Genomic DNA, 23,070 nt, shown 5'->3' with positions numbered 1-23,070 from the left:
TTGTTGACAAAAGCCTTTAATTTAATTCTCTTCAGCATGAGATTGGACCACGGAAGAGTAATGGACACTTCACCCTTCTGCGCGTTCCAGCAAAAATTAAGTGTTGTGGTTTGATTACTATTTTAAAAAGGTAATTACCTAAACCATGTCTAAAATATTGCAATTGTTTGATGTACGTTCTCTTGAGTACTCCGTATGGACGGTAATACTGGGACCCAAAGCTAATCATGAACCAGTTGACCATAATGAGCCAGTTTTCGAGGAACATTCTGAATACATTTTTGTAAAGTCATTGGATAGAGTGACAGTTACTTACGCACTGTACCATATTGCCACATACTTTAATTTTGGTAAAAAATGACAATGCGATGCTTAAACGGTCAACACAATGATGGATGGAAAGCTCAGCCATGGGTTGGTGAATGTGGCATGCTGTGATATTCAGATTTTCTGTCAATGTGAACTTGAGTTATACATCGTCATACAACAGCAAAACACAACCAATGGGATTTTCTGTGTCATTTTGGGAAATAGAACAAAGGTGACAGATAATGCATCTTAAGACGTCAACAGTATTCTGTTGATTCAGTGGTCATGTGTCCAAGTGCAATGATGATAATGGTGCCGTTTCCTCTGTTTCTAGACATTACAATATGGGCCAGTATGAGCGATGGTTTGACAATAAGCACAATGAAATGCCTTACACAACATTTCTTAATGATATTTCTGAAATGTATTTATTATGACATGTGTAACACAATGACCCTACAGTTCGCTGCTTTAGAGCTGAGTAAAGCTTATGATACTGTACAACGTAAGCTGATAAATACCACATATGGCCAATTCCCTTGGTCAAATATGCAAGTGGAATTGTGGTCGTTACAATGAATGGTTAAAACACTTTTTGTTAAGTTGTCTTTTTAGATGATGACAGAAACATTTTGAAGATATTATAGAATGTTTAAAATATGTTCAGCTTAGCTTTATTATTATTATTACTATAATATGATCGCAGATTGACCAAGCTACATTACAGGAAAGCATATTACTCAGATTGCAAACATTTCTAAAATATATTGTATCATTCAAATAAAACCTGCCATCAGGTTTACTCATCTTGCCAAAGTAAATGTATAATGACAGAGATAGAACAGTGATACAGGAATAGGGAGAGTTTTCCTTCAGAAGATTTTCAATGACTTCCTTATCTGTTTCCTACACTGTGGTTTGTCAAGCATGCCTTACACTGCTGATGATGTTCTACACATACAGTAGTAACAGCTGACTGGGCATGTCAAGAAAGCACAATATTTCTGTGTGTTATTTACTATTCACGATTAAGAAATCAACAATGCAATTTGCACTGACGGAAATTAAAAAATGAAATAAGTGCAAATTTCAATTGACAGACAAAAGTACATTATGTGTCGACATGATTTGCATGTAATGCATATGGTAATGAAGCATTTTACTATACACAAGTTATTGTAGCCGAGTGACTGGGAATTCTAGAGATAAGTTGAAGCATGAAGCAGCCAAATGCAAACATGCTTTCTACCCCCTCCCCCCGAACGACTGAAATACCTTCAGCTTTAGTTACTATTATAACAAAAGGAAACTACAAATGATGAGAAGTCCCCATTACAATGCGTTTTAGACAAGATGGTGTTGAAGAACTGCTATCTTTGAAGCAATATGATGTATTTATATGAGTATTGCTTAACTTTAACAATCAAATCTTTATGGTTATGGAAAAACTGTGAAACATTAAAGACATTAACACTAAACTAAAAAATGGCAGAGAATATAATATGCAATCCACTTTGCACACCAGCCAGACACTGACAATATTTTCCATGCTTCACTCTTGTGAAAGAAGTGTACGGGAAATTCATACACAACATTGAATCACCTGCAGAGTATTCAAATGAACATCATACGTTTCTCTTCATTAGAGATATGTCCAGCTATTCTGTTGGGGTCAATCAACCGTGATGTCCAGTGATAAGAGGTTTGGGGCATGTGAGCAGAAATGTTAAAGTTGCGTCTACCATCCATGGTTTTCCTTATAAATGTGTAATTCACAGTCAAGACATGTATGTGGGGAAGAGACTCAGGGCCGGCCTGTGATGTCAGCAAGGAAAACTGTGTGTGTGTCTTCAGTATGTGCGAGGAAAAGTTGAGGTTTCTATCCAGGTGGCTCAGGTCATCCTTGCCTCTCTCTCTCTCTTTCAGGTTCTGGATCAAAAATCATCTTCTATTCTCCTTAGAAATATTAATATAATACTTTATTACCCATTGCCATGGACCCTTAAACAAAACAAGAAAGTAAAATATCAAAAACATTGAATAGGTTTGACAAACTGCAACATCACATAATAAGTAGAATAAAACCAAAAGGAACAGCAGAGGTTGTATAAACGTTGTGCTTCTTGAATTTCACTTTGTAAAGTCCTCAACTGTCCTAGTTGTGTTTTAGTTTAATCTTTGTTATATTTAATATATATAGAGATAAATGTACACGTATTTTCCGCACTGAGGTTTGTCTCTTGTGGCAAGTAGAAGCCAGAAGCACACTTCATTTTTTTCTGTTTCTGCTTTGTCCTTCACTCAGCATTCATTTGTTTATTCATTAATTTATTCAACAGTCCTTCTTCGTGTGTCTCTTAGTTGCTCCCACGGCCCCAAAGTTTGGGACGGAATGGAGACGGCCTCTGTGTAAAAAGTAAGATTTCATCCACTTTCTCTTTCTCCTTTGCTCTCTTCTTGGAATCCTTGTTTCCTCGTTATATTCCCTCGGGTCCTTTGTCATCTTTGGTTGAGTGTCTGACACTTTGGTGTGTCTGGGGAGCAGGGCGATACGGGCCGTTGGGGATTGTGGGTTGAGGGAATGGAGATACGTGTAAGTATTGATGGAGGTTGATGAAGGAGAGGAGAAGGTCGCAAAGTGTCACGCCGACGTGGGTCCAGTTAATGGCTCAAATGAATAAATAGCGTGACAGTGGGGAGGAGTGTGAAGTACAACGATCAAAGGTCACTACGTCTGTATACCTTAAATAGAGTATGCAGTCAGTGTCTGGGGTGGGGGAGGAAGGGGGGGGGGGGGGTTAAAAGAAAGTAGAGGATTGAAAACAGGACTTTGAGTTACCACTTATCTCAGCAAGTGAAATCAATGCAGAGACAGAAACGCGTTGAGGAGGATGGACACTGAGACGGGTAAGTAGAGGTAATGACAGGAGGAAAGAGAGAAGTGTAAGTGCGCTAGTCAGGGCAGCGTCTGTCACCACAGACACGCAGAGTTGCAGGTAAACACTCATCATCTGTAGAGCAGCAGCAGGATGCAGGAGAGGCCAAAGGTCAGCCGGCTGGCCACTGGGAGCGTGTGTGATCTACCTATCAGAACTATGGAAACAGACAAAAAAAAAAAAGAACAGTTGTCTTTTCATCTGAAACACTTAAGTACTTACAGACACCTTGTTACCAGACCTACACCTCAGGTAAAAGCTGTTAGCTATGTCAACACTGCGCTGATTGCACCATTATTGCTAGATCAGTCCTTGCCATGTTGAGAGCAATCACTTTGCTCTGAATATAGAGCTTATGGGTGTATTTTAAAATGTCTTCATGGTGCTTTGCATGACACAAACACGTAAAGAGTCAATGGAAAATGTCACATTACATTTTGCAAAACCTCATTTGGACAATCAGCCTTCTCTATTCAAAGACTATGAAGCGGTCTACCAATTGATGCCAATTTTTTTAATAGAGGTATTAAATCTTAATGTTGTTATCAGGCCAAATAACCAATTAGACACAGGTATTTTGCATGTTACGTATGTGGTTGTGGATGAATGCCAGGCTAACTTGCTTGACGTTACATTAACTACTGGCTGAGCGCATAACTGCATGTATACATCGAACACTTTGGCCTCCGGCTGTCGCTGAGCCTGAGGCTGACCGGAGAGGCATGGGCAATGAAAAAAAGCCCTGTTGTGGCAAACTGTCCAGTTATTTTTGTGTGATGAAAGCAGGAGGAGGGTTGAAGAAAAATGAATCTGTTTTTTATGATTTACAGGGAGAAAAGTGAGACACCGTCAGGAAATAAAAGAAAGAGTTGAGTGGAAAAGAAAATACGTTGAGGTTGATGGAACCAAGAATGAGGCGACGGATGGGTAAATAAGAAAGAGAAACAGAGAGATATTCACCATCAAGATCTTGAACCATGACAGCTTGGAGATTATAATGAGAAAAATAAGTTGCAATTGATGTCATCATTGCCAATATGTGATGAATTTCTTTTTTCTTTTTTCCACCGAGCAGGCTGTTGTTATTTATGCACAGCTAGACAAGACAATGCACACATCTTCTGTCATTTGATTTTATTTGTTTAGAACATTTTTACTGATAAGATGAACCTGCCAGTTAGATGCACGAGACGATCTAAGATTTCCTATGATTTATATTATAGTCTTTGTTGTTGCTAACATTTATACGATTGATTCATTCGTATGCGTGTAGGGTTCCATGCATTTATTACTGGAGACCGAGCTGAGACATTTTAATCCACTCATACAAATCCGAGCATAAAAAAAATCTACTTTTTTTCTTTTTTAACAACATCCAAACACTCACAGGTGAGAATGCGTTTAAAATTGCTACCCATGCGTCAATGTCACGTATGTCAATAACAATGCTCGATAAAGGTCTCAACTGTCAATTTGAGCTGTTCATAAGTCAAAAGAAAAATAGATGAAGCCACATCAGATTTACTTTTTATTACTTCTGATTTGACAGGAATTCCCAGATTCCCACAATATAATGCAGGGGATCTATGTGATAGAAGAGTAATGAAGAGATGAGGAGGGCACTCTTTGTACTGTGAAGAAAATAAAGTAGAAAGTTAAACTGTGAGAGGAAAGCTTTTCCCCCACCCTCTCTCTGAACTCATAAAACTGGTGAATTTCGACAATTTATGCAGGCAGAGCTGCACCAAACATGTCAACTGCAATCATCCTTCCTCTGTGGAGGGCCGTAGGACAACAGTCCTCTGTGCATGAAACAAATGTGTGCGAGAATGAGTTGTCAAATGTGTCTATTTGTGAGCATAGACAGCATTTACACAGTTTCTTTTATTTCAAAGCATCTCCCCGATAAGGATTTGAGGACAGGGGGCTGAATTTCTGGGGTACCGCCGTAGCCAGCGGATGTTCCTGCAAATTATGCTTCTTGTCTTGCTTAAGCCATGCAATAGATGTGTGAAAATCTAGATGTGGGTCACTCCTCTTACATAAATTCAGGGTGTTGGTTAGTTTCATATGATATTTGTTAAGTTAGGATGTAAGATCATATTGACATAAGTTGATTCCAACCGCAATTACTCAAACTGGAAATGGAACTTTTCACACTTTACTTTTCAGTAAAGGTGTGTCCAGCATACAGTTACAACTGCTAAGTCACATTAGTTGATGAATTGTCAAAACAACAATGGAAAGATCAGTTGTAAGTTGAACCATATTTTGTACAATCAAATAGGCAGCCTGATTCTTGTTAAGAGTGTAGCCATTTACCCAACATCAATGTCAGTGTGCAATAAGAAAACGGTGCAAACTAGCTGTTGTTGTGCATGTCTGCAGACAGAGAGAATGCAATGAAGGCTATGATGAGAATTTAATGATGTTTATGCATTTGTGTGCGTGAGCTTGCATGTTTGTTTGCACGCCTTGGCAGAGGGCAGCTGTTACTGCAGCTAAATTGCTGGCAGGTTTTAGTTCAATATTCTCTTTCTTGTTTCCCCCCTCTGACTTTCGCTTCCTCTCTCCCTCACACACACACACACACACACACACACACACACACACACACACACACACACACACACACACACACACACACACACACACACACACACACACACACACACACACCGACTCACAATCGCACACCTTATTTCGGTCACTCTCTGTCTTTGACCTTTTCTCTACCTCCATCTCCTCTCCACACCCTTACCCTTCAGGCTATTTGAGTGTCTCTCCACACGCTTACATGGACATGCACTCATTCCCTACAACGGACGTGTTATTCTCTTTGGCTCACCTTTAAGGCACAGTTGACTGACAGTATTTTTAAGTATAATAAAAATTGTACTTTGCTATTCTATTCATGGCCAGATCGCCTGGTCAAACTTGTCAAGCATATCAGCATAAGGGGTGTACAGCATTTGTGGTTAGTTTTATGGAGTGAAACAACTCAACCCGGTGGACTGATGCTTAGCCATCGTGTGATTTCCCCGACTGCATCGTGATTCCTGTTCATCTCATTCTGCATCCCTCATGCTCGCTTTATCTTGAAATCTGAATCATGACACACTTTCACTCTAAAAGGCTGTACAGAAAATGTCAAATATCAATTGTCAAGGATACAGTTGATAAAGGGTAAGAACAGAAGGTAGGAGGTAAGAGATGGGATATAATGGAAGTGAGCGTGGTGAGGAAGGATGGAGCGAATGAGAGGTAAATAGAGCAATAGTGGCACTGCGAACGGAAAAAGAAGATGAGGCTTCTATGCTGGTGCCCTGTGATGTCCACTTGTCATCGTTCAGCATCAACAGCATTTTCTCTCTACATTAAATACCTAAAGTAGAAGATCACTTTCTCTTGTTCCTTTGAAAAGCATTTATCACCATTAATTCCTTTCACTGCTGCCGCTCAATTTATTTATTCTCAGGTAAAATTAATTCAATTCTCTTTTAGATTCCTGAGCGATTACTTTGTTCGCATTTTAGTTTAATACAAAAAGCTATCAACACTTTGGCTTTTAAAAAGATGTAACTGCATTCACATACAATTTGTGTTAGTAGATGGTGGCAGTTAATCACATTTGCATTTTTGTGTTTTCCCTGCGTGATTTTGTCTATCTTACCTGTCTTACCTGCGCTGGCTACAGTGTTTTCCTGCTTGCACTTCCCCATGGTGATGGACACGTCGTCAATGGCAATATCTCCCTCGAAACTCGGGCCTCGAATTCCTTCAAACACGATCTGTTGAGAGTACAAAGGACAAAGAGACTGAGGGATGCTGGGTAAGGACACTGTTTGGGACATATAGTATATCTAAAGATTTGAAAACCCAGCATGCGCAACTAATTGGACTTGCTTAATAGTTTTGATTTGTTGAATATCTGATGTGGGGGGGGGGGGGGGGGTTGTGGGTGTGGTGATGAAAGCATACTGTATGTTAAACATAAAGTAGCTCCAAAAGGTCCTACTAATTGCCCAGGCATTTAAAATGAGGTAATGCTGTAAAACATAGTAAACAAACAGTGGCAAATACAATATGCAGGTAGAAGTATCCATCAGCAATAACTATTGAGGGAATGTAGTCTTAGTCCACGGTGGGTCCATCAGTTACAGACCCACAATAACAAAACAAACAGTAGAATAATGTGAAAACTTTCCAGGCAACTTTCCCATCTTAGCCAGCAGCCATCTGTTTTTGACTGACAGCCTAATTAAAGTGGTGTACCAAGGAACCCAGCTAATAAAAAACTGAGTGTATTCTTTGTGGAATACGAGGAGGGAAAAGAGCAAATTAAACTTTGTACAGTACACCTCCAAAAACACCAAAACAACTCTCACAACTAAACTTACTATGGGCTTAACTGCAGACGTCTGCACTTTGCAATGTTTTCTTTTAAATATGACTGTCAAAGTGCTCAGTAATAAAAGTAATATTAATTTGATCTGTTAAGTGTTTTCATTCAAAAATGCCCACTGCACAATTCGTTAGATGGTCTTGCACATTTAGCAATATTTATTCATCTGACATCCAGCTGCTGTGCAAGGCACTTAACCCTCAAAATATTCCCGTCACATTCAGGAAAAGGTGGCCTGTGCTTCAATATACCAAGCAGAGAAGCCTGACCAAACCGCGTACATGTTCAGAGTAAATTAAAAGCTGGGGAATGGTGCACGCACCACAGTAACCATCTGCACTGCTACGGCATTCCATGTATTCTAATATTGAAGTGCTGCATTCAAAGGCATGTGATGTAATTTCTCTACTCCACCCCTGCAGTGTTTCATAAATAGTTAACGGTGAATGGAGGCAAACAGTGGAAATTCGATTCCTGTCAATGTCGGACAAGAGGAGAAAAATCACGAGTAAAGGGAATCCCAGGAACGGACACCAGCATTGACACATATGAGAAGAACAGCAACGTAAATAATCATCCTACCACATGGCAGTGCAACCACCACCTGCACAATCATTTTCTCTTAGATATCAGAATGTCAGAACAAAGCCAATGTGATATCCTTCCATGCAATACAGGTATATGGTGCCAACATAATGGCAGTTGATTTTTATGGAAAGTATTAGAAGAAAAGCATTTGAGTCATTTCACTTAAATGTTCCTTTTCAGCAGATCAAGTGCAAGCACTTTAAACATTACTACCGGCAGCTGGGATGAGTTAAAGTAAGTAAATCTATTATTCTCTCAAAGCTGGCAAGTAATTTACTGTGATGAAACATTTTTAGGACTAATGTTGTCTACTGTTGTGTTTTTCAATTAAAACATATCTTAATGTAGGTCAAAAGAAGATAATCAAGTGAGACTTTTCTAAAATCAACTTAACTTTAACAGTTTAAGTAAAAAGGACCATGACATTGTGGATCGTAAAAATGGGGTCATGAGCCATAAAAGCCTGCAGCTATATCTAATATGTCTGATATTAAACTATGACATTTACCAAACAATCAAGAATCACCTTATACAAGAGGTAGTCATCTAAACGGCGATATCTTGTCATACCAGTGCATATTGTGTGACAGTTTGTCTGTGTGAGAAAGACAAAGCGAGATCGACAGCTTGTGTGTGAGTATGTGAGTGCAGGATCAAAGGGTGTCAGGTTGGAGTTGTGAATGTGTCGTTTTGTCGAGTCTTGTAACCTATAATGTTCCGATTGATGTGCTGTCCATATACCAGAGGGGACACAGCTGAGACAGAGATAGAAGGAGAGAGAGAGAGAGAGAGAGAGAGAGAGAGAGAGAGAGAGAGACTTTGAAATACTGATGCAGAAAAAAGTTGGTGCAAATGCAAGTTGGCCTGGTTTCCAACAGGCCCTCCAGGTACCAAACACTACAAGGAACACAGATGGCCTCTGGGTAAACCAGAGAGGGGCGACTGAAGACACAATTTATCTACAAATAATCTATCGACATGTTACCTCTTTTTCTAATGTCATGGTATTATGTTTTTTGTGCTTAAAACACTAACTAACAGTTGCTTCGAGGCCAATTCACTCAGATTATTTTTACATTTTTAACTGGAATGGGATTGGCAAGCTTGCAGCATTGAGACAGACGGCAACAAAAACATTCAGCAACGGCAATCCCCACAGATATAATGATTGACAATGTAATTGTGAAGACCTTTGTATGGGCGGCTCAAAGAAAAGGCTTTAGTTTTCGTTAAATATTCAATGAAACCAAATCCAGATCAGAAACTTATTGGTTTAGTTTTGTTGTAAATAGTTACCACTGTCAAGCCTGGTATTAATGCCGTCGGCCAGGCTACGGCTTTTTCCACAGAGAAAAGAAGTGAAGCTATTCTCAAAAAAATGCCCTAACTTTGGTTGGACAGAGGACAAAGAGAGGGGAAATGCAGAGTAGCGTGGCAGCACCTCAAAGGATCTCGGTGTATGCAGTCAGTGAGCTGTGCACAGGAGTAGAAAAGTTTGTGTTCTCCATGGACATGCTTTCAACATGAAGAAGAAATGAAATAAGCATAATTATGCAGTCACTCCAGCAGTCTGTAAAAAAATACATTTGTTTCAGATAGCAATCCCCGGAGAATTCAACAGAATTAGAAAATCACACAAATATTGTTCATGGGGGAGATGTGAGATACTAGAGTGTGGAGCAACCAAAATGGAAAGCTGAATATACCATTTTTAGGTCACCAAAACGGTTACAATTTACTTTCATGAACTGAAAAAACACTCTGAAAGGGATTAAAGATGTAATAAGTAAACAAGGACACTTCCTGTCAATCACAAAGTAGCTTCGCTTTACAGCACACCTTCCATCTAAGTCAATCTATTATGTCTTCTGTGCTTATGGAGGAACTTTGTCATGGCTGACAAAAATGTCTGATGATGTCAAAAGGGTGACATTACAATGGCTTGGGCCAACACGGGGGAAGCTTCTCATACATGGTGGAGGCATAGAATAGAGTGTTTACCAGTCTAACTGAAGATACAACTGAGCTGCATTGTATGAAGTGTAGGATTCAATGTTTTGGAAAATTGAAAACTATGCTAGGTTATAAATGATGAATTAACCTGCTACATTGAGTTTGGCCTATTGTCTCATCCATTTTTCACCATTTCCGAACTTTATGAAATTGCATTCCAAAATCAAAGAAGCACTGGTTTAACTTATTTATTTGGACTTATCATTCTGTGACCGGGAAGGGATGTAAAAAAAAAAGAGCTCTGCAAAGAGTGAATACAAACATAGCTACTGCCAATTTACAAACTTTATCTCTTATGAATGGGTACAATGAATATTAAAATCAAGCTGAAAATTCAACTAATATCCCATGTGCTGTGAGAAAAAGAGGGATAAATGATTTGTGTAATGGGGGACCAAAAATTTAGATTTTTTTTAAACATTCCCCATGCAACACAACATGCAAAAAGTATTGCATTACAATTGATATAAGAAATCAATGCAAAATTAACTTTTTTCCAAATCCTGTTTCGTTGGCATAGGCAACCATGCATTGTATCATTTACTTGTAAAAGACAGCAATGCTCAACTCAAGTCTCCTGGCTCCCAAATCCCAATCAATGGTCATTTTAACAGTCTCATCCTCCATAAACTTCACTTCCAACAGCCACAGCAGTTGACAAAATAGACCTAATAGGACCATTCTTTGCAACTTCAAATTGTAGAAAAGAAGCACAACAGGACGACAAAAGCTAATTTTCTCAGGTTATTCCCATTGTTGACAGCAGACAGCTCAATCGATATCATTGATTGAGGGGAAACCAGCACTTACTGGAGACAGAGAGAGATAGAGGCAGCGATGGGTTGAGGGAAAGGACTCAAGACAGGTATGGAAAATGACTTTCACCCTTCTTATTTAATTTCTTCAGGCTCCAGGAGAGCTTGACATAACAAAGTAGTAAGGAAGAAGGAAACGTATAAGTGTTTATCAGCTCCCCATCTCTGGCTGATGCTGTGATCAAGGCTGCATGTTCCCTGCATTATTTAAAAACTTAATTTTTTACACAGTAGCAGTGTGTGTGTGTGTGTGAAGTGATTACCCTCATTTAGTAAAAACATGCATGAATATCAATGAATAGATCTTAAGTACATCTAATGAATCGTCTTGGTGGTCTCAGTTGGTTACAGTAGTAACTTTGTGAGATCTTTGTGGTAGAGCTTTATTAAATATAAAGAAAAACTAAACTGTGCTAAACTAGTATACCTGGTATTACTTTTGGCATGTTTAGCTTCCAGTGTAGTTAATAAAGTGATTTGTGTACGACCCTTAGTGGTTTTAAACATTTTACCACAATTAAAAGCCAATACAGATTTACTGAAAAGCTGGTCAAAGAATGACCCCCTAATGTCTTTTCCCAACCACTATTCCTTGACCTCTGTGGAAAACCGGGTCAAGCTAAGATGGTTATTGCAATTCATGAAGAGTTAGGAAAAGACATCCACTGTGTTTAGGGAATCTGACTGTACATCACTAAGCTACGTAGTTTGGATGCGACGGGAGACGGATGTTAACGGCGTCAGTCTGCTGCGGCAAAACTACAATTTCTCCGAAGACGGACTACAAAGAAGCGCATCTTAGACGCCTTCGTATGTTGTTACAGTGCTAAGTCACTCAAACGACGTAAAACCACCAGGTTCAAAGTATTACTTTATTCACAATATTGCAACATAAATGAGTTATGCTAACGGTTCGTTACACGAACGGCGTTTCTCGGTCATGATCGTTAGGAATTGTGGGACGGAATTATCTCCTTTCCTCCCGTAAAGCACGGCCCAGTGGTTCCTATGCTAAAGAAGCTAAGAAGGGAAGTGTTAAAGTGTTAAAAAGCTTAAAATAATTTCAATTCATTACCAGCAGGATGTGATATCTGGACTAATGGCTGCCTGCTTTGACACTGCGTGTCTGCATCTCCTAGTAGAGTGTGTGTATAAAGTACGCTGCAAGTGTGATGGATGTTTCTGATTCTCGCCATCAAAACGCTGTACTAGCAGTGACACAGAAGTAGCGCTCATAGAGACTTCGAACGAAACATACTAGCACAGGAGGCTCATTCCTGAGTCTGCAGGGATCGTTTTTAAGAAATCTTGTAGGCCAAAAACTACTTTACTTGACTATTCTTGCATTATTTCACCCACCAGCATTGCCATTTATCCCCAAAATGCCATCCATAACATGCAAGTAAAATCACTACCAGAGAGGAGCCCTGAAACTTACAGTCTGCCCCCAGTTTCCGACTTAATTTCCGATGGTGAAAGGTACGTGGTGTTCCAGAGGCATAGTTAATGAAGAGCAAATGCAGCCCCTAGCGAAGGCCTTCAGCCCACATTCATCATGAATTCAATTTCCCCCGTGCACGTACAGAGAGTATCTGGAATCATTACAACACAACTAGCAGGCATCCCCTGCTCATAAATAAGCCTGTTAATTGACCTGTCATAGCTAATTGCTGCAGGGGATAAGAGACTAGTGTAAGTGTTGATTTAAAAAGAAACGAATTGGGCTCTAGGTTTGCATGTGTTTGGTTGTAATAGTGTTCATGCAGGTAAATCCATAAAACAAGGTAGAAATATATATTAAAAGAGTAAAGTGTGTGTGTTTGCGTACGGACAGTTGCAAATCTTGGGTGTGTTACAGAGCTATTCATCATCAGCCTTGAGTGTGTGTGTGTGTGTGTGTGTGTGTGTGTGTGTGTGTGTGTGTGTGTGTGTGTGTGCTTGTGGGTGTGCATGTGCGTGTGAATGGGACCAGGGCAAGAATCGACCCAACTGGTCCTCCTGCCACAGCACACGGCCAGAGAAAGAGATAAGCAGAGTGAGAAAAAAAGGCGTAAACAGAAATAGATGGAGAAACACACACAGGAGGATGGAGGCGCGCAAAACAAAACCCATCAGCATTTTTTGCCCCCAATTTTTCGCCCTCTCTGTTGGGTTGTTAAACTTGCTAAAGTACACACATGTGCACACACACTTACAAATAGACACAGTGGTGAGAGAGAAAGCGTTGGGTCCATTCGGAGAGGAGTACTGAGTCATAAAGTTTACTCGGCCACATCCCAACAGAGCAGAGCTAACTGCAAGCGCAGCTGCCACAGAGCCGAAGGGACCTCAATGATGTGGCAACAGACACCGCTCAAACAAGCGTTGCCCCTGTTATGTTTCCCAGACCATTTTCTTCCACTATTGACTGAAAGTGTACAGTGAACTTAAACTTCTGGTGAACTTAAACAAGAAAAAAATCATAGTTCAGCTCAAAGTAGAGAAGGTTGTTTCCCTCAAGCTCAATTTGAGCTTGGTCCGAATTTTTAACATAAGTCATAAAATATCCCAGTTGTCTCATTTATGGTTTCCAATGGTTTCTTATCCCAAGTCGCACATGTCTAATCAAACTGTATTCATGCAAAATGTACAAAATTTCGCACAATAACTCAAGCCCACACTTCTCAGTAATATCCTGTATGCACCGATCTTACTTTCATCCCTCGCAGCAACGCTTTTGATACCGAACTCAATAATTTGCTCGGATCGGATATCAGTGCCCTCTTTTACATTTCACTTTAAAACCTGAATACCTTGTGAAAAAGACTAGGCTTACATATTTTTTTAAGTATTGCTGTAATTAAACATCTCTTCTTGCAGAACAACTTAACGCCCCAAGTTTATTGTGGAGACATAGATTCCATCAAAATATTTTGCAGACGGGGAATATGATTTAGTGATTGTTCACATTTAGCTGAAACCTTCTTAAACCTTCTTTTTTAGTCTATGTTATTGTTAAATTAGATGTAACAATGTGGCTCCACGTGCACACTATTTGGATCTTTCAAATCTGTGTGAAACCTGTGTAATACACACCTGAGTGCATCGGCTTGCTGCTGACATTCAGCAGAAAATGAGCTGAATGTTCATTCAAAGGCTCTCATTTATCAATATTCCCCTAGGTGCTAAAATGCCAAAATACTATACCCACATTTAATAAATAAAAATAAATTCACCCAAGTCACCCATTTAAACATTTGGGTTTGATTTATATCTATCAGATTTTCCAATACATTAATATCTGTTACTTTTTTTCACAAATCTACCCGGCTTGATGAATAATAATTCATTCAAGCCAGAGGAGTGCTTAAGTTATTTTTCTAAACTTCTAAACTTCTAAAAAATTTGTGCCTATTTTTTATTTTCTAATGATGTTGATATTCTGCCTCCAACTGGTGGGCAATAATTCAATAATATGTCAATGGAATCATATCGTCATATCATGTTTTGAGAAATATGTAGTACATTTTGCCAACATTCTCCCAGCAATACTTCCACTAAGGAACAGAAAATATATTTTGGATAAGTTAACTTTGTTTTGGAATAATTCTGGGCCCTCAAACACAAATCTAAATTCAATTGACATTCTGCGGCTCTTTGGAGCTTCAAATTTCACCGTGGAGAATTTCCTGTGAAATATTAATCAAATTCCAAGTAGAGTTTGAAGCTTTATTCTTCTTGATTTACCTTGATTCTCAACAGTCACCCGAGTAAAAAAAAAAAAACCCTGTCTCTACCTCCTTGAGGAGAGGCCTCCCTCTCGGGGGAAAGTCTCAGTAGAGGAAATGTCTCAGAGATGAGAGAGATGGCAGAAAGAAAAGGAATAGAGTGAGTGTATGAGCATACAACTCCATGTATTCCTTCTTCTTAGAGCAAGACAAAGCAGACCTGACAATGCTGTTGAAACGTGGTGCAAATCATCCCTCAAGAGACCATCGCTTCAGGCGGATTTAAATTTAGAGGTTGAGGTCTTTCAACATCAAGCAGCCGACAAAACAGTCGGCCAGGTCACACCTTTAGGCCAAGTTATGCAATATATACCAGACGCTTTGTATTGCAAGTGTGCCGGGTGAGCTGATTTAGGAAACACAAGCTCTTAGGTTACATCCTCTCGTCTGTTCTACGCATTGCATATCTGTAACGGCGGATAAAATATTAATATGAAAGTAAAACTACTGAAATGCTGTTTTGTTGTTTGTATGCCTGCGCTGGGAGAAGAAGGTAATTTGCGAGGCCATTACCTGGAAGGGTCCGCTGGGGCTGATGTCGAAGAACGCTTTCCTCCACTCGGGGCCCTGATGACCAGACTTCATCCACACCACCGAATCCACAGAGGCAATGCTTCTCACCCTCAGAAGAACGTTGAGAGTGCCTGAAAAGAATATGCACAAATTAAGTCCCACAGGCACACAGGCACACACAAACACAAACAAACAAACAGAACACATCATTAGAAAACTGTCAGCGAACTTGAAAATGATTTGTGCCACAGTGAACAAGTACGTTGACGTAATCCAATATGCAACTGGCCTAACGATCGTGTGTGTCAACCCTTTTTTACATTAATATAGGTAACTAACTACCGCTCCCACTGTGCCTACAAATAATGCAAGTTTACAGTACTGAGAGAAACAGAGAAACTACTGTAAGCTCTGTTCAGTCATTTCTATTTGCACAAATTCATCAACCATTACCAAATATTTAGCTTATGACCATTAAACAGAACCCCCCCCCCCCCCCCCTCCCCCCACAAAGCTAGTGTTTGAGCACCATATACTTCGACTTATATAAAATTCTATAAGCAATAACATGGCTGTGCCGTGGACCACACATAATCCATATAGTAAATGTAAACAAGTGCATTACATAGTCCTTATACTGGGGCAAAGCTCTAAGGTCAGATGTGTGAGGATGACATTTGAGTAGAAATGAAATGTGCGGCCTCTCGGTGGCGTCTGGAGCTCTACATTGACAGTCCAGTGGAAAGTTGTATTTTGCACAATGTAGGAAAAGAACAGCAGCGATGAGGGAGGAAGAGGTAAAGTCAGACAGAGGTGATGATGGAGAGAGGTTGCTGTTAATCAACCATATTCACTTAAGTGCATCTTGGTGTTTGGTTTAAATAAGCACATTTAAAAAAAAAACACTTGTGAGAACACCTGGAAAAAATGACATAAAAATCAATTGTCTGGGATCCAGAGGAATAAACCAGCGAGAATGGCATAATTTTAGCCCTAAGGAAGTGATGACAAATAGTCCCTCTCTCTCTCTCTCTCTCTCTCTCTCTACGTCTCTCAGGTCTCTAAGGTGTGAGAGAGACATTCATCTTCTTAATGACCCTCAGCCAGTCCCTAATTGGAGCATTAACCAACCACCAGTCTCTTAAATAAATACACAGTGTATCCGTGTGTTATACTGTACACAAAACATTTAAATAAGCAACAGAACGGCACCTTCCTGCTCTGTCACCTAAAAGGTGTAACTAAGGAAAATGTAATGTTAATGGGGCAAACAGTGAAGTTAAATACCATGAAGGCAGCATCTGTATGTGGTTAAGAGAGAGAGGCAGTGTGAAGCAACCTGTCAATTCAGGTAGAAACACTCTTCTTAATTAGCCTTTGACATTTTATTTATATAATAAATTTAGAAATGTGTTTGGCGTATACGGTTTCCAATGTACATGCACACTTGTTTATTGAACCATCAAATTAATATATCCGTTGAAAGATTAACTTGAATTTTTCAAAGCCAATGGATTTCAGGCTACTCTTAGTATGTTATAGACATTGTGAAAAAACTTCATTTTAGAATACTTTTCCTTGTTCCATGCATTTATTTTTGTGTATAGTACATGTACACAACACATACAAAGGCATTTAAATACACATTTCATGCAAACAGCAAGCTTAGCATGAAGCCAGAAAACATCTGGTCATCACTGTAGGATCACAGGACACAGGGGTTGATTCTTGTTGATTACAGGTGCTGGTAGGTGTATCTTGTTACTTTTCGTGGTGTTGCGTCGTCTTTATGCTAAGCTTGGTTAACTGGCTGCTGATTTCTCATTAAACAGACCTGTGACATTTTTTTATTATTCTCCCTATCTAACTCTCTAAGCAAATGTGCTAATTTTCCTTAACTGTCAGACTTTGGATTCAACACTAAGAGAATTTAGTGAGATTGTCTGGTTTTTGGTTCGTGCTCCGTGCCGGTAACAAAAGAAAAATGCTTGTGATAAAAACAATGTACTTATGGCGCAGCTAGAACAAGGCCAACTGTTGGTCACATTAACTTGGAAAGGTTATGGGCAGCACTGTAGCTGCATAATGGAGAGAAACACCGGCTAATGCTGCTGTAGCCTACTTTCACCTGTTAAGCCCACTCTCTCATTCTCCACCGATCTGAGTCTCATTGTCTCCTTCCTCGCTCACCACACATTTCTTCTCTCTTTCCCTATCGTTGTTGCCCGCTAACCATCACCACCGCCACACACGCACACACAGGCACACACACAGCCGAGGGAAGAGGACTCTGATAAGCAGTCTATTGATTGGAGGTAAAGCAGAGTGTTTTGCTATGACAGACAGAAAAGGCACAGCTCTATCAAGGCTATTTGTCTGCAGAATTGTGGGTGTGGAGGACAGCGGAGACGCTAAGCCACACAAACACACGCACACATGCGCGCGCGCACACACACACACACACACACACACACACACACACACACACACACACACACACACACACACACACACACACACACACACACACACAGCTATACTAATCAGTCAAATCAGTCGTGTCTTTCTTTTGATAATTAGAAGTAGGTCCACATTGGATTGCTACTCCCTTGGTCCCTGATCCCTTATCTATCACTAAGTAGGGGTCGAGTCCTCTCTGTCTCTGCTTCTACTCTTGGTTGGACTCAGAGCCAAAACTATACTAAGCTTTGCACTATGGTCTGTCTTTTGGCTCCTGCCCACTAACGACACACCACTCTACTCCACTCCTCCGCTCTCTTCACTGGCTACCGGTGGCTGCCCGAATCCACTTCAAAACATTGGTGCTCACGTACCATGCTGTGAATGGATCGGGTCCAGCTTACATCCAGGACATGGTCAAACCCGACATCCCGACCCGCACTCTCCGCTCTGCATCTGCAAAACTGCTCGATCCTCCCTCACTGGGAGCAAAGATCACGTCTCTTCGCTGTCCTTGCTCCGAAATGGTGGAACGAGCTCTCTGAAGACACCAGGACCGCAGAGAGCCTTCACATCTCTCTACCTTGACTAAAAATACTAACCAATTGTAGCTTAAATTGTACTTATAATGGCTCTTATCTATAGCAAGTTGTACATTTTGGGTTTCTATCCTTATGGTTGAAATTTTCTTTGGAGAAAAGCGTCAGCTAAATGACATGTGATGTAACAAACAAAAAGAAAAAAATATATATATATCTTAGTGAATAACTCATTCAGGAGCCAGAGAGTAGGAACTAATTCAGAGTTACTTAATCCCTATTCATTACCTTGATGTATATATACACACACATCTCGTTCGTTTCAAGGCTCTGCCCTGAAAATAATCCAGAGATTCCAAGTAAGCCAGTGTTGTCTAAAATACTACTCAATGCCAACAAAACTAATTAAATGTTTTTTTGTTGCGGCCAGCAAGCCCAGAGAGAAACCCATTAAGGTGAACAACATATCACACGGGAAGGTCTTTATTTGCACATCTAAAATCCAAACTAAAGAGCTTTGTGCTCCTTTTCTCGTTTCGCACTTTAACGTTTCATATTCACATAACCTTGTGATAAATCTGCTAGACCGCACTGTACAGTGGGTCGAAAGACACATATTTGAAAAGCTTTTCTAAAAAAATAAATTGTGTCAAAGTATCTAAATGCTTTCAACATATGAAGCCCTTTTAACACTTTACAGTACTTTAACACTTTAGAACGGAGTACATTCAAACTAGCTGGAGTGCTTCGGCATGAAGCGCATCCTCTCACTATACTTCTGAACATTAACAAGACGATTGCCTCTCCTGCAGCTCTCTGTTATAGTTGTTTTTATTAATCTCCCTTCTTTGCCTCATACTGCTTCTGTATTTTTCCTACCAACATTTCTCTCTCCACCTCTTCATTAAGCCTCCCTTTTCCTTTCCACGGCTGGCCCATCCTCACCTCCCCCTCCCCGTTTCATTCCTCCTCTCACTGACTTATCCTTATCTTGTCTCTTTTCGTCATTAAGAGCCACATTGTGTCTCCTTGCAGGAGTGTGAGCTCTGCCGAGGTAAGGCAATTAAAGTGACAACAGATTGGAATAGACCTGGAGAACAACAAAGTAAATTGAGGCAGGGTTTGTAGCAGAGGTGCGCGTGACTGGTAGCAGAATGGACTAATCGTGAGCATGCACTGTGGGACTGATCTATTGGCTCTGTGCTGTGCAATGAAACCACCACGAGACTGACTTGACTGAGAAATGCTTAAATAAGTGCTCTAGTGGTGCACATTACACACAAAGTGCTTTAAATCGGGACACGCAGAAATCTGTTGCAAGAGATTGAGAGAAGAGAGATCAATCAAGCATACTCTTGTAACGGTATACGGTAAGGTTGCACAGCCATACATGCATCCGTAATCTGTACCAGTTTGTCCTATTCAGGGTCGCAATCCCGGCTGACACGGGGCTACAGTGTCCATGGCGTCACGGGGCTGCCACATAGATTGACAACCATTCACGCGCACGCTCACACCTACGGGAACATTTTTTAGTCATCAATTAAGCAAATCTGCTTGTTTGTGGACCTTTGGAAAAATGGAGCACCTGGAGAATGGGAATCAGGGATAACATGCAAATTCAGTGATGGGGGCCTGCAAGCCCGGGATTGAACCAAAGCCCCTTGCAGAAGTACAGTATTGGGTCAGTATCAATTTTGAGGCGTGTTTGTAGGCGTAGAGTCTGAAATCACCACAAGAATCGGCAAGCAGCTCAAACCTATAACAGCAACCCAGGCCGTGCATGAAGGATTGACCCTGAAGTGCATGTGCCAGATAAAGTCCTCCCCTCTTGAGGGACTCCGTGTGAACAACCATCCCCCGCGGACGTCCTTTGCCAGGTTCTAAAGCTTTAATGTTAAAGCGCCTCATCCAATATGAGACAAATCAGTTGTTAAAATGTCATTAAGGTGCAATAGAAAAAGTTATTTTCTCTCATTTCTACAGTTAAGTATATGTTACCTACACGTATCTGGGTATGAACACATATGCACAGACAAGCCTTGTGCCCTTCTATATGACCTCCTTTGGAGATAGGACAGGTCTGAATATAACAAATGTTACAGTAAAGTCAGCATGCTGGGGCTATGGACATAAATCAACAAGTTGTATTTGTGTGTGAAGACAAAACAGGTTTTTACCTTGATGTATTAGGAGCTTTTACTTTTTAATGTGTTTTGGGGGAAATACAGGCATGTGTATCCAGTATGCTTACGTGTGTGTATGAGTGTGTGTGTGTGTGTGTGTGTGTGTGTGTGTGTGTGTGAGAGACGTTTGTGTGCAGGTGTGTATGGTACAAGACGTATGCATTCTAGTTGTGTGACCGAGCATATTATGATGAACAGCTCCCCCCAAATGACTGATTGTGTCGTGTCACTGCCATAAATCACACACCCACTGCCCCCTTCAGCCACCTCCAAACACACCACGGCACAAGCAGAAACCTACAAACAGAACTTTGATAACACCCCACTTTCTCTCTCTCTCTCTCTCTCTCTCTCTCTCTCTTAGAATTCAGCTTTTGACAGAAGCAAAGAGGAAAGTCACGACACTGCCACCGAGGGCGAGCATGCTCTCTGCTGTGCGTCTAATGCACACAAGTTTCTGTGTGAGTGCAATTCTCAGCCAAAGTACTCACCAATATGTTTTCCCTTCATGTGGTAGTAGAAAGAGACACAGTATGGGACTCTGCCGGAGCCCTTGGGGCCCCTGACTGAGCTCACATTAAAAAGTGGAGAAAGCAGACGGGCCTTGTCCCCCTGAAGACGTGGAAATGACGTTTCGATGTACATGTAGTACCCTGAAACCAACAAGACAACACTGTGATTATGATGTTTCGCAATACTGTGACTACAATACACAACGTGAACCTTCAAACAAGATGATCCCTCCGATACTTCTTACCTTCCTTGCTTCCACTGCGGTCGGTGTCGGGGCCCGTGTTTGCAGATCGCTTGGGATTCCGTGTCAGATGGTTCTGTCTCGTCCAATCAAAGATATCACTTCGGTCTTGAGAGAAACCACAAATCCTTTCGTTCTCAAAACCACACACATGGTCTGGAATCGAGAGCGAAAAAAAAAGAAGAAGAAATAGTTAACCTTTAATCTATGACATGTCCGGCAGTTGACGTTACAAACTAAAGGTGACGTAATCTATTATTTTTGTAACCTCTATTAGCAGGAATTGAATGGTGATATATATATAAGCATATGCATATCAGCCTCTGAAATGTGCTCTTGGAATATGAAGATCAGACAGCCAAGCAATCACTGACATAGTGACAATGTAGGAGGCAGAGTGTATAATATGAAACTTTAAGTGGATTTCACATACGGTATTATGCATATTCTGATGCATGACTCCCACATGCAGAACATTTTAAAGTAACCATAATTAGGTTAGGTTGCGTCAAAAGGAAAAAAGAGAACAAAGTATAGTATAAAAAAAGACAACCTCAACCAAAGGTTTTAAAAAAACAAACAAAAAAAGTCACATTACACAGGTGAAGAGATCTGGGGAAAGCTCTTGACCTATTGAACCCTGGTTTGCACTTTAGATTGTTTCTCAGCCTTTTTGACACCTTAGGGATGGTAAGAAAAATATCTCCTTCTAACTTAAATAAAATTAAAGTCAGTACGTAATAGTTTTACAACTTCTCTAAATGTGTAAAGTGGGGGATTATATACAGTACCAGTCAAAAGTTTGGACACCTTCTCTCATTCAACCCTAAAGTGTTTGACTGGTTTTGCACATGAGTAAGTATGAGCGGTTTATAAATCTCTTTTCAAGAAGCTCAGCAAAAGCGTAGCGGACATATTGTGAAGTCTGAGAACCTTTTTCCTCATGAATCTCATTGTGTGAGCTGAGACTTATCATTAACAGTTGTGGAGGGATCTGTATCTGCATCCCTGTCACAACAAATCTTTGATCAAATGCACCCTCACATGACAAAGAATTATTCCCTCTCCACAGGAAGTCCGATTTTTGATATTGCCACGCAAATTTATTTTTTTGCAAGCCATCAGGGAGGGAATTTTGCATTATATCTTGTTAGATAGAGGGGTATTTTTCTCTGTTGTGGTCCCCTTCATTAGTCCATCAGGAAAGCTCGACCATTATCAGAGACTCACCAAACTACCACAGCTATTAAAGCCGACAGATTCTGCGAAAGCTTCCCGGAATCTCGCACACTCATGAGCATGTTGTGTGTGTCCTTCTTTGTGTCGGGGAGCTAATCTATGACTATTCACACCTTTCTCCATCCACTATATGTGCTTCATTCAATTTGCACTGTTGTTCTCTGAGTCTGTTTCTCCAATCTGCTGTGGTTTTAATTGCCTCACCCTGGCGGAGCCAACTGACACTCCGGCCAGAAAAACGCAACGTGTCTCTTAATGAAGAAAATAGACAAGATGCAATTGACTGAGAAAGACGGGAGAGGATGAGAGGTGTGTTGAGAGCAACACAGTGACACAATGAGAGGGGCGGCTAAAAAGGAGGGACATATTTCAGGTGACGTACATTGATGCTAAAATAGTTTTAACATAGTTCCATCAAGTCCGTGAGCCTGAAAACCAATCAAGTTTTAGTAACAAGCCCCAAATCCTCTAATCCTGGAAACTCTTTGATGCAATTTGAATGTCAGGGGCCTGCTCCCAGACATCGCTTGCCTTCTCTCATCCTAC

At 40.5% G+C, this 23,070-nt stretch overlaps 1 protein-coding gene across 3 annotated transcripts in view; it reads right to left on the bottom strand.

Moving 5' to 3' along the window:
- Positions 1-710: 710 nt before the first annotated feature.
- mdga1 (MAM domain containing glycosylphosphatidylinositol anchor 1) overlaps positions 711-23,070 on the bottom strand; it is a 123,860-nt gene continuing 101,500 nt past the window's right edge. For 2 of the 3 annotated variants that reach the window (XM_040202116.2, XM_078085612.1), the window contains exons 14-18: positions 21,289-21,441; positions 21,023-21,184; positions 15,347-15,477; positions 6,919-7,036; positions 711-3,402 (exon numbers count right to left, since the gene is read on the bottom strand). In XM_040202116.2, coding sequence (XP_040058050.1) covers positions 3,317-3,402; positions 6,919-7,036; positions 15,347-15,477; positions 21,023-21,184; positions 21,289-21,441 — 650 coding nt within the window. In that variant the 3' untranslated portion in view covers positions 711-3,316. The remainder of the gene's footprint in view (positions 3,403-6,918; positions 7,037-15,346; positions 15,478-21,022; positions 21,185-21,288; positions 21,442-23,070) is intronic. The other variant, XM_040202132.2, reaches the window with a different exon arrangement.

Source organism: Gasterosteus aculeatus, chromosome 12 (assembly GCF_964276395.1).
Source record: "Gasterosteus aculeatus chromosome 12, fGasAcu3.hap1.1, whole genome shotgun sequence".
Lineage (NCBI taxonomy): Eukaryota > Metazoa > Chordata > Actinopteri > Perciformes > Gasterosteidae > Gasterosteus > Gasterosteus aculeatus.
Note: the sequence above shows the minus strand (reverse complement) of the source record. Positions and strands in the feature narration are given on the sequence as shown.